The sequence below is a fragment of the Lepisosteus oculatus genome, chromosome 7, assembly GCF_040954835.1.
Source record: "Lepisosteus oculatus isolate fLepOcu1 chromosome 7, fLepOcu1.hap2, whole genome shotgun sequence".
NCBI lineage: Eukaryota > Metazoa > Chordata > Actinopteri > Semionotiformes > Lepisosteidae > Lepisosteus > Lepisosteus oculatus.
Window position 1 is genome coordinate 12693595 of NC_090702.1, and position 12365 is coordinate 12705959.

The 12365-nt window shown below is 38.2% G+C and overlaps 1 protein-coding gene across 1 annotated transcript in view; it reads left to right on the top strand.

The window, feature by feature from the left end:
• Positions 1-8877: 8877 nt before the first annotated feature.
• LOC107078082 (fibronectin-like) overlaps positions 8878-12365 on the top strand; it is a 38317-nt gene continuing 34829 nt past the window's right edge. Inside the window, exons 1-5 of the mRNA XM_069192188.1 lie at positions 8878-8970; positions 9179-9358; positions 10186-10281; positions 10834-11010; positions 12092-12181. Of these exons, the coding sequence (XP_069048289.1) occupies positions 9193-9358; positions 10186-10281; positions 10834-11010; positions 12092-12181 (529 nt within the window). The 5' untranslated portion in view covers positions 8878-8970; positions 9179-9192. The remainder of the gene's footprint in view (positions 8971-9178; positions 9359-10185; positions 10282-10833; positions 11011-12091; positions 12182-12365) is intronic.

A 12365-nucleotide genomic window follows, 5' to 3' on the forward strand; every position in this document is an offset into this window, starting at 1 on the left:
AGAGAGGACTGTCAAAAGTAAAAAGAGTACCCTTTCATGCATGTATTGTGCTTTGTGGTGTTGTTATGAAATGCCACTGGAAGAATTATCCCTATGTTTCAATAAGCCATCTGTAATGCTCTTAGTGCTTTATTTTGTGTATATAACCATTCTTTAAATGAGTATGGACATAAATTAAGGCTTTCTAAACATCACCATGATCACCATAAAATAGTATTATGCCTTACTTTTGTTTGAAGGTAAAATGTCTTTTCTGTGTTAAATTGAACTTGGTAACAGGCTCTTTCATATACAGTATGGTCATTAACAACCATTCATTCTTCAGGAACATTCAACGCTGTACTATTTTATACATGTTCAAAGCTTTATGTCTCTGTTTTGCAGTGACTGATTCATGTCAGGGGCTCCAGTGTGATGTCAATGCTCAGTGCACTGCCAGCAGCTCTGGCATTCCTGTCTGTACCTGCAGGCCTGGCTGGGCTGGCACGGGGCAATATTGTTATGGTACATTTTCACCTTTGGATTATTATATTCACTTTTTTTTTACTTCAGTTTCATGTATTTGCTTTTGTTGCCATGTTGTCAGTTGCAGCTTCTGCTTTGCTGTAGTTTTTCAGTACCGAAATGCAATTCTTCACTCACAGACAAATTATTGGAGGTGTCATACAGTACCTGCCTCCAAGGCTACTATTTCAAGCTTATTTTGCCAAATAGGCAGTCCTTGTGATACAGCAGGGGAATATGAATAAACCATTTCCCAAAACATTTAATTTACTGTAGGGAGGCTTGCATATTTTTTTCAAGATGAAAAACACTTTTAATTAAAGTTTTCACAAGTTATCACGTTTTTGTAAAGCATGTTTTTCAACCCATAGAAGTAATAATTACTTTAAATTAGATACATTCTCCACCATCTACTCATGCCCAAGGGGATAAATTAATTTTTGTCTTATTTTTTCTATTAACTAAGGCCTTTAAAATATAAACACTTTTGTTAACATATATATGTACTGTATATGGAACAGGACCAGCCTAACAGTAGGACATGCACTCCTTCTACTTTGTTCCTTACAAAGCTTTTTCAGTTAATTGTGTTTTATATCCCCAGATGTGAATGAATGTGCTGACGCATCCCTCAATAACTGTGACCCACATGCCATGTGTATCAATACGAATGGCTCTTTTGAATGCCAGTGTAATCAGTACTATACTGGTAACGGCACATACTGTGAAGGTATTTTTTGTTTCCTTTATACTGTTTGTTAAACAGCACAAAAACCTTGATTTCTCATTCTACAAGCCAAATAGCATGTGACTGGAATGAAATCCAGAATTGTGTTGCTCGTATTAAGTTGTTTAGGTCATCAAATGAAGACATTGGAGAAATGACTGCAATCACCCGGACTAGGTTTGCTGTTTCTGCTCTGTCTTCAGTGTCTTGCGGTTCTAATCCTGATGGTCTGGAAGACATGGTACAAGTGTTTAATAGCTCTTTTAACTACTCTTGACACCTTAGCTTCTCTTAAAACTTGAACCATCTCCTTTACTTGCTCCGCAATCACCTTCAAACTAGAATGTAGGTGGCTTCCTTCTGGCTTGAATCACCATTCAATCTGCTTGAATCTTCAGTCTTGGAAGGAGCACTTGACTGAGTACAAGGAAGCAACAGAGTCTGCTAGATCCAGCTACTTCTCCCTTATCACAGAGAACATCCACAACAATCCTAGACACCTGTTCTTCACCATCAACAGACTGCTTAAGCCAAACTAACCCACTACATTACTTGCTTTATCCCAACTTTGTAACATTATTTGTAACAGTTTTTTAGTTCCAAGATTGACACCATCAGGCATCACATTCTCTCCACCACGTACAGTATGTTACTACTACACCTTCTCCCTGCCTAGTTTTGCAAGTTCCCTTCTTTCTAGTGTCTCTCAACTTACCTGGTAAATTGGTATCATGTATGAAATCTATCAGGTGATTACTATATCCCGTTCACATTGTTTTACTTCAGTGCTGTTTTTCTGCCTTCTGCCCTGTTGTCCTCAATATAACATATGATTCCTTTAGCACTGCAGTGGTAGCAACAGCCATTAAAACAGTTACCCCTGTGCCAAAAAAAACATCACATGGGTCTGAAGAACCTAAATCCAACGCATTATATCCAACTTCCCTTTTTTTACAAAAACTTTAGAACTTGCTGTTGCAATTCAATTAAATAACTATCTTGTTACAAATAATGTTTTTGAACCCTTCCAATATGGTTTCGGACAACTACGCAGCTATGAACTTAGTAATAAGCTCTTTCACATAAGGTCATTAACAGCCATTTATTCATCAGGAACATCCAACACTGTACTGCTTTGTACATGTACACTGTATTTGTTCAAAGCTGTATGTCTCTGTTTTGCAGTGACTGATTCATGTCAGAGGCTGCAGTGTGATGTCAATGCTCAATGCACTGTCAACAGCTGTGGCATTCCTGTCTGTACCTGCAGGCCTGGCTGGGCTGGCACGGGGCAATATTGTTATGGTACGTTTTCACCTTTGGATTATTATATTCACTTCTTTTCGACTTCAGTTTCATGTATTTGCTTTTGTTGCCATGTTGTCAATTGCAGCTTCTGCTTTGCTGTAGTGTTTCAGTACCGGATTGCAATTCTTCACTCGCAGACGAATTATTGGAGGTGTCATGCAGTACCTGCCTCCCTCCAAGGCTACTACTTCAAGCTCATTTTGCCAAATAGGCAGTCCTTGGTGATACAGCAGGGGAATATGAATAAACCAGTTCTTGGTCAAAGCCTACTGTTGGTAGTCAGTCATTTCCCAAAACATTTAATTTACTCTAGGGAGGCTTGCATATTTTTTTCAATATTTGTGTTTTAGAACTGCAGGAATAACCCAAATGAAAAAACACACTTTTAATTAAAGTTTTCACAAGTTATCACGTTTTTGTAAAGCATGTTTTTCAACCCATAGAAGTAATAATTACTTTGAATTAGATACATTCTCCACCATCTACTCATCCCCAAGGGGATAAATTAATGTTTGTATTATTTTTTCTATTAACTAAGGCCTTTAAAATATATATACTTTTGTTAACATACAGTACTGTATATATATGGAACAGAACAAGCCTAACAGTAGGACATGCACTCCTACTTTGTTCCCTACAAAGCTTTTTCAGTAAATTGTGTTTTATATCCCCAGATCTGAATGAATGTGCTGACGCATCCCTCAATAACTGTGACCCAAATGCCATGTGTATCAATACGAACGGCTCTTTTGAATGCCGGTGTAATCAGTACTATACTGGTAACGGCACATACTGTGAAGGTATTTGTTGTTTCCTTTTTACTGTTTGTTTAACAGCACAAAAACCTTGATTTCCCATTCTACAAGCCAAATAACATGTGACTGGAATGAAATCCAGAATTGCGTTTCTCGTACTGTTCATATTTCAAGGCCCCTAGTAAGTTTCAATTTCTGTCTAAATACATGCCATTTTATCAATTCTACAGCATTACGATGATCTTTTTTCACAGTACTGTATGTAGTACAGACAGTTAATGTGAATTGAGTAACTTAATGAATTATTGAAGTGTGATCTTTTATGATGCATAGTGGTTTAAGTCGCTAGTCTACTGAAGGAATTAAAGTTTAACATATTCCATAGCCACAGTTTCATCATGTTCTTTTTTAAAGATCCAGTAAATTATTTCCTCTGAATACTTAGTACTCTATGTGTTCAAAATAGACGGAACCAAAGGATATGCTACTAATTTGAAGAAAAACTTAAACCAAGTTAACATAAAATGTTAAATATTACTGTATTTTGAATTACATATCTCCATGTTGGTGATCATATATTTAAGTCTTTTTCAGTAAAACTATTGAAAATGTTTTTGTTTTCTCTGATGGCTTGTGTGTAATATGGCAAAATGAATAAAATCAAAAATGAAAACAGATACATTTGGATTACTCCAGCAATATTAATCCTTTTTCTAAAGCATGCGTTTGTCCCCCTGAGACCTCTAATGGCACCAGTAATCTGAACTCCCAGGAGAAGACACCATGTGCGTGCACAGAAGGAATGCTTATGACAAACAGCCAGAATATCGCTTTCAATTCAGAATCTTTCTGGTTCTTCAGTGTACCTTCAAGTTCCTCTGGAAATGAGACATACACAGGTCAGAAAGTCTTCCTGTTTGGGAAGAGAGATCCAGTTTGAATTCAGAACAAGAGTAATATCACTCAGATTAGTCCAGGACCTGCAATTACTGTCAACTGTTTTATTATAGTCATGACTAGCACTTCATTAATATCATAATGACATATTCACAACAGACCATTTCGGATTGTTCACATTCATCCTTATTAAAGCATGTAAATGCTTTATTGTTAATAAATAAAAAATATAATATAAATGTTGAGATGTATAAGATTAAATATTAAGAGAACTTTGATGAATTATGAATCCTCACTGAAGTAATTTTACCTTATAAAATGTAAGACTAAAATTCCACTGATGTTTCTTGTCTAGTTTTAAATATGTGAACATCTTAAAAATGAGTCTTTAAATTCAACAGCCAATAACAAATGCAAGATTGAAGTTTTGAAATCTGTTTTATCTTATCCTCCAATTGTTGTCTTTTTATTCTTTTCAGCAATTAAGTTTTCTGTGCAGAGCAATGCCCTGAGCCAGCAAACGTTTTCCACAGGCTGTGGGACTGTCCCTCTGTTGCAGACTCAGACAATAATCAATGGCTCTAATCTCAGCCCTGGTTCCACAGCCGTTGTCTTCTCTACCTGCCAAGCTGTGTGGGTTGGTATCCATGGCAAAACTCAAGGGCTGTCCACTGCTCTGAAAGTGGCATTTAAAATAGGTAAGTTGCTTTAGCTCATAGAATGAAGACATTGGAAGAATGAATGCAATAAATCTGGACTAGGTTTGCTGTTTCTGCTCTGTCCTCAGTGTCTTGCGTTTCTAATTCTGATGGTCTGGAAGACAAGGTACAAGTGTTCAAGATCTCTTTTAACTACTCTTGACACCTTAGCTCCTCTTAAAACTTGAACCATCTCCTTTACTTGCTCCGCAATCACCTTCAAACTAGAATGTAGGTGGCTTCCTTCTGGCTTGAATCACCATTCAATCTGCTTGAATCTTCAGTCTTGGAAGGAGCACTTGACTGAGTACAAGGATGCAACAGAGTCTGCTAGATCCAGCTTCTTCTCCCTTATCATGGAGAACATCCACAACAATCCTAGACACCTGTTCTTCACCATCAACAGACTGCTTAAGCCAAACTAACCCACTACATTACTTGCTTTATCCCAACTTTATAACATTTTTTTGAGTTTTTTAGTTCCAAAAAGACAACCTAAATAAATACTGTACGGTATGTTCAAAGCTGTATGTCTCTGTTTTGCAGTGACTGATTCATGTCAGGGGCTCCAGTGTGATGTCAATGCTCAGTGCACTGTCAGCAGCTCTGGCATTCCTGTCTGTACCTGCAGGCCTGGCTGGGCTGGCACGGGGCAATATTGTTATGGTAAGTTTTCACCTTTGGATTATTGTATTCACTTCTTTTTGACTTCAGTTTCATGTATTTGCTTTTGTTGCCATGTTGTCAATTGCAGCTTCTGCTTTGCTGTAGTTTTTCAGTACCGGATTGCAATTCTTCACTCACAGACAAATTATTGGAGGTGTCATGCAGTACCTGCCTCCAAGGCTACTACTTCAAGCTCATTTTGCCAAATAGGCAGTCCTTGTAATACAGCAGGAGAATATGAATATGAATAAACCAGCTCTGTTGGTAAACTCCAGAAGTCAGCCATTTCCCAAAACATTTAATTTACTGTAGGGAGGCTTGCATATTTTTTTCAATATTTGTGTTTTAGAACTGCAGGAATAACCAAAATGAAAAAATACACTTTTAATTAGTTTTCACAAGTTATCATGTTTTTGTAAAGCATGTTTTTCAACCCATAGAAGTAATAATAACTTTAAATGAGATACCTTCTCCACCATCTACTCATCCCCAAGGGGATAAATTAATGTTTGTATTATTTTTTCAATTAACTAAGGCCTTTAAAATATACACATTTTTGTTAACATATATATGGGACAAGACAAGCCTAACAGTAGGACATGCACTCCTTCTACTTTGTTCCTTACAAAGCTTTTTCAGTTAATTGTGTTTTATATCCCCAGATGTGAATGAATGTGCTGACGCATCCCTCAATAACTGTGACCCAAATGCCAGGTGTATCAATACGAACGGCTCTTTTGAATGCCGGTGTAATCAGTACTATACTGGTAACGGCACATACTGTGAAGGTATTTTTTATTTCCTTTATACTGTTTTGACAGTAATCCCTATCAGCATGGTGGGAGATGTGTGGATGAAGCCTTTGGTTTTCACTGTGTTTGTGCTGCAGGGTACAGTGGTCAATACTGTGAGGAAGGTAAGAGGTGGTGTTCTGTTCCTGGAGGACAAAAGGCAGCTGAAAAACCAATCAGGACAAAAAGCAGTGACCAGTACTGTATGTTGAACAGGATTTCCCAAACCCTGGTCCTGGGCACCTGCATACCAGCTCTGTTGTTCCAGTCATGCCCTGTTCTCTTCAGTTAACCTACAGTAACTCTTAATTCATCTACCAAATTGTTTTAGTGGGCCGTTGCTATTTTTTTCTGCTCAGAATCTGGATATTATATATTAAGAAGCACAGTATTTAAAATGCACAATATGTTTAATAGCTAAAAACAGTTAAAGAATTTAAATTAATCCCAGGGCAGCTTGATGGCACAGTGGTTAGAATTGCTGCCTTGCAGTGCTGTTGCCTTGGATTCAGTCCCCGGGGTTCTGTCTCCATGGAGCTTGTACAGTATGTTCTCTCTGAGTTCATGCTGCCTTCCACTGAGTCCTCTGACTTCCTCCCACAATCCAAAGACACACTGGTAGGTTAATTGGCCTCTGGGAAAATTTGCCCTGGCATGAGTGTGTGTGTCTTTCTGTGGCTGTGTGCGTACCATGATGGTCTGGCATCTCATTAAGGGTCTATCCTACTTTGAATCTTGTTAGGACAGGCTCCAGCTCCCTGGCAACCACGTATTGAATTGTAAAAAATTACAATGGTTAGAAAATGGATAAAATTAGATTTTTTTCGGTCGTGCTCACCTATTTTGAAATTGTTCAATACATCTTGACTAGCAGCAACCAGCCACTTCCACCCAAGATTACCTGCCCTCCCTCATATTAAACAAATCACACTCAATACAGCCCTGTACCAGAGGTTCAGAGCTGATTGAAGCAGAGGTGATTCCCTTACTGACAGCACTGCAAGCCTGCATGAGCTTAGGAGGCTGCAGGGTCTTGAAGTAGCCGAGAGAGATGGCATCCACTAATCCCAACATCAGCCATGGTCCTCTCCATTGCAGACCTCTGGGCGGGGAATCCCAATCATAGTAGACAAGTAACATGACCACACCTTAAACCGTTGCTCACAGAATCCAGACTCCTCTTGGGTGAGCACCTTTATCAGTTGAGCTGTTCAGGAGGGCTCTGGGTGCAGAACCTTTTTGAGCACCTTTTTAATACAGAGTATTAAACTCACATGGTTAATTTGAATGATCTAATTAGAATCCATAAGCAGCTGAGACTTGGCAGGAATATACAATGATACAAAGACTGATCCAGGAAGGAAGCCTGACACCCTCCTGAGCCCAAGGTACTTGCTTTTACTTCTGAAATGCTTCCGGTTGTGTCTGTGCCTCTCCTAATGTACAGTAGAACACACGGGGGTGAGCTCCCCGCTGTGCACTGCTGACTGCACCCGAATCACTGTGCAGTGGCATCTGAGCGCCCAAGCGCTGCCCGTTTGGAACATGCAAGTCTCTTATGGCAGGACCGACGATATTAAAGTCTCCCTGGTGTTCACCTCAGCCAACACAAGCAACCTGGTGCTTTCAGACCTGATGCCATTCAAGGAGTACCTCATTCCTTAAGTTTACACTGGCACCACACAAGGAAGAAGCTGTCTACTGAGGACAGCGTGCTTCACAGGTGCACTTTCAGAGTACTGCACTGCACTGACAAAATCCAAAGTCTTTCAGCAAAAGTGCAGCTTTCATATCTTTTTCTTGAAAAGCTGCTAACACCTTTTGCTTTGTACCTGTCACAGAATGTGGAGACCTTTATGTACGTCTAAGCGTCAGTTCGATCAGTACTTCCTCAGCCACTATAACGTGGGACCAAGTGCAGAACATCCTCGATGGAAACACAACTATGCTGTATGCTGTTTATTATCAGGAGCCTTACAATGTCACTCAAGTTTTAATACAGAGTGTCCCAGCTACAGCATCAAATGTATCTCTAAAAGGTTGGTGTTTGATCTTGGTTGATAATATGAGCTGAATTTTTTTTAAACCAAAGCCAAATACTTTATCATATCAATGACTGCAAGAAGGGTTTACAAAATCTATCATGGTTATTTAAAGGTTAATTGTTTAGGTGGCGGATTCTTTTTACTACTTTTATTAAGATTTTTTTTTTTCAGGCCTGTGAGCATCTTGAAACTTAATGACCCACTAACCTTTATCTAAAGGTTTTGTGTTTGTAAAACCATGAGTGTTGACTTTGAACAGCACTTTTCTGCACAATTTTGCATTATCTCAGTGAAAACAGAAGTGACTAATGTAAACGAGGCACTGTGTTATTGACATCTTGTTCAATTTACAGAGCATTATGTGAAAAACACTCAAATACTTTCAGGAACTGCTGTTTTTAAAATATTTCTCTTGTTATTTTAGAAGATACTCTGTTTATTATTATTGTTGTTTTCTTGTTTTGTCCAACCCTTTTCAAGGACTGGTATCAGGTTCCGCCTATCGTTTTTGTCTCAGAACCAAGATCTCTACAAAAATATGCCCAGAGAGCATCGCTGGCACTCTAAGAACTGCTTTAGGTCAGTACATTACCACAAACCTTTTTTTGCGACTATTGTTCAGAAAGTTACCGATGCTTTAAAATATTATAGGAAAATTATTTCTGATGTATAATGTTTAAATTATCTGTGTTTTATTTCCAAAACCTAGCAATCTTATAGTAGTATTTGCCTGATTTTTGGAGGTGGGTTTGAGTTGTTTTTCTCTGTATCTATGGTCGATATCTAGACCTTCACAGGATAATGATGAACATGACATTGAAAATGACTGACTCGGGAATTGCCCTAACATGGAACCCTCAGCAGACTTTGGGGGTGAATATCCTCTGGTACAGACTGGAAGGACAGTGTTTGCAAAACATGTTCAACATCACTGTGCCAGGGAATGCAACCACCTTATTATTGACTGGTAAGGGTTGTATATTAATTTCTCTTACTTTGAAATACACTTCTGTATAGAAATACAACTAATAGATTCTGTACTCCTTCCTTTTCATCAGTCACTGCCTGGAGATCGGGAGTAATGTTTACAGCTGCTGGGTGTAGTATGTACACCCTGTATACATGATGTAAAAATAATATAGTGATGAGATTATCAATAAAAAATCTCTAACTTTATTATGGTAATAAGTTGACTGAAAAGTTTCAGGTCTTCTTTATTTTGTTTTTTCTTTTGTCAAATTGCTATCAAGTAATCTATTAATATTTTGTCTAATGCTTATGCTGAGGAAAAACTGTTTTATGTACAGTAAATGGCCATGTGTGTGAGTGTAGAATAGTACTTACAGTAGTGTACATCAGTGCTGCTGCTTCAGAGCTTTTGGGTCCTCACTGTGGAGCCTCCTGTGTCAGTTTGCATGGGCTCCCCCTGTTCACATAGTTGTTCTCAGGGTGCTCCAGTCTCTTCCTGGCCCTACTCTAATTTGTCCCCATGTGTGAAAAGATTGGTTTGCATATCTTATAAAAACACAAAATTCTAAACAAAATGTACTAAGTTATTCATGATGAATCCAGGTAGATTTGCAGCTCTTTTACATATTAGTAATACCGCGTAATCAAAATGGTACTCTTTCACCACTTCTTTTAAAAATGTCTCTTATTAGCATATTATTTGTCATGTTTTTGATGTATCTACAACAGTGTGCTTATTTTTTTTAGATGTGATTTGTTTCTTGCTCTAATTTTCTTCTGGACTCTCCATTATTTTCTGTTAGAATATTTTGTCTCTCCTTTCAGGTCTAAAGTCTTCATCCATGTGCACAGCTGTTATCACAGTCAATACCACATTGTATGGCTTAGTGACATCTTCTGTTTACACATTCTATGCAGATGGTAGGTATTAAACTTGTGACTCTTACACAGAGCAATGGCTAATATCTTTTATTAACCTTGCAGAACAGACATTGCCTTTCACAGTCTAGAATTAACTGTTTCCAATGCGAGTATGAGATGTTCTCATTCTTTGTCCTCAGAGACACCTGTTCAGCTCTTTTGAAATTTACATTAACAGACATACCATTGATAATTGAGTAGGAATGAGAAGAAAGTAAACACAATGTTTCGGCTGTGGAGCCTGTGGAGCTGTGGCTGTGTGTGCTCACACCCGAAGAAAGCTCCACAGCCGAAACGTTGTTTACTTTCTTCTCTTTTCAGCAGGGAATAAACCTATTACTTGTTCATTTGCAGCCTATGCATGCTGACGCAGCTACCCTCCTGAACTATTGAGTAGGAAAGTTATTTTTTACACTCCTTGTAGTTCAACACTTGTAATTTGCCATTTCTGGGGGGATTGTGCTTTAGGAAATTGAAAGGTAAAGCTTGAAGCAGGACCATTTCAATGGGCTTTATCCTACACTGTGCTAATACTGTCCTCTTGGGTTTCAGTTTCGTCTCTTTGCCCTGTGAAGCTGTTAAAGCAATATGTCTCCTCCACCATTGCTGTGATCGCGTGGGATGTGGCTTCCAGCAGCTATACCTCTGTGCAGTATTATGACATTCTGTTCCCAGAGAAAGTGTTCTCAGTTCCCATTGCTGGTGGAGCCACAGAAGCAGCGCTAACAGGTGACGAGTTGTTTGATGGGCTGTAAAGCTGTCACCCTCACACTGGCCTGGCCAGTGTTTATGTTTTTCACAGTAACCAAAAAATTAAATCATTTTATTTGTACTTTCACCGTCTTCCACATTAACCATTTCTTATATTCTGCATATCACGAAGGTTAGGAAATAAACAAGTCTCAGCTAAAAGCTGATTATCATTTAATTGTTCAGATATGAGAGTTTCCTGCTTGGTATTTATACTGTTTATCTGTCTTTTAGCGGAGAAAGATTTTTTAATCTTTATAAACTTTTAAATGAGTAGATGGTGATTCTGCCTAATAACATATTTACTTTTTCGTAAACCATTGCTGCAAAAATACATGCAGTATTATACTGTAGATGATTTAAAAATAGTTGCCTTCAAAATGCCAAAAAATTACAATTACTAGGCAGTAGAATAGTGCAAAATATTGCCTCGAAGAAAAACAGACCTTTATCCATTAGAAAGGTACACATTCAAAATCTGAAGCATGTAATGTGCTATTAAATACTTTGAGTTCCATTCAAAATTATGCACATTGCTGTAGTCTATTTATATTTTGAATAGTGACATCAAAATCAATTTTCTTTATAGAATTTGTAATCTGACACATATACATCAATTCTTCATGCTGAAGTCTGAAGTATCTCTTTACAGCCAAACATTTGACCAAGGAGATTTTTACAGAACAAGTAATAGGTTTATTCCATGCTGAAAAAAAGAAGAAAGAGAACACAACGTTTCGGCCGTGGAGCCTTCTTCAGGTGACACCTGAAGAAGGCTCCACGGCCGAAACGTTGTGTTCTCTTTCTTCTTTTTTTCAGCATGGAATAAACCTATTACTTGTTCCTTTGCAGCCTACGCATGCTGACGCAGCTACCCACCTGATTTTAACAGAATCTGTAAAGCAGGAAGTTAAAGCAGATAACATTGTGTAATGTTCTGTAATTTGTAGTTATAAACGTGCCACATTATAAATGCTGTCTTGTTGTTTGAATTACCTTGTTGAAAACTCTGTGGTCTCAAACAGTGAAGATATAATGTAAAGCATGTTTCTCTCAATAGGTCTGCAGCCCAGTCACACGTATGGGGTATATGTGTACTGTAACTCACTCCTCAACCTGACCTCTGAAGTCCTTCTTTTAACCACTGAAGGTACCAGTTATTGCACGTGTTACCTAACAGTCAAGAGGATAGTCTATTAAAAAGTTTTAATATTGCTTTCATGCCAGTTTCAATGTGTATTCAAATCCCACACTGTCCATTATTTGTACTGTTATGCATTTCATTGCATGCATTGCATTTTGATCTTCCAGTACTATACTGAATGATGTAAAGG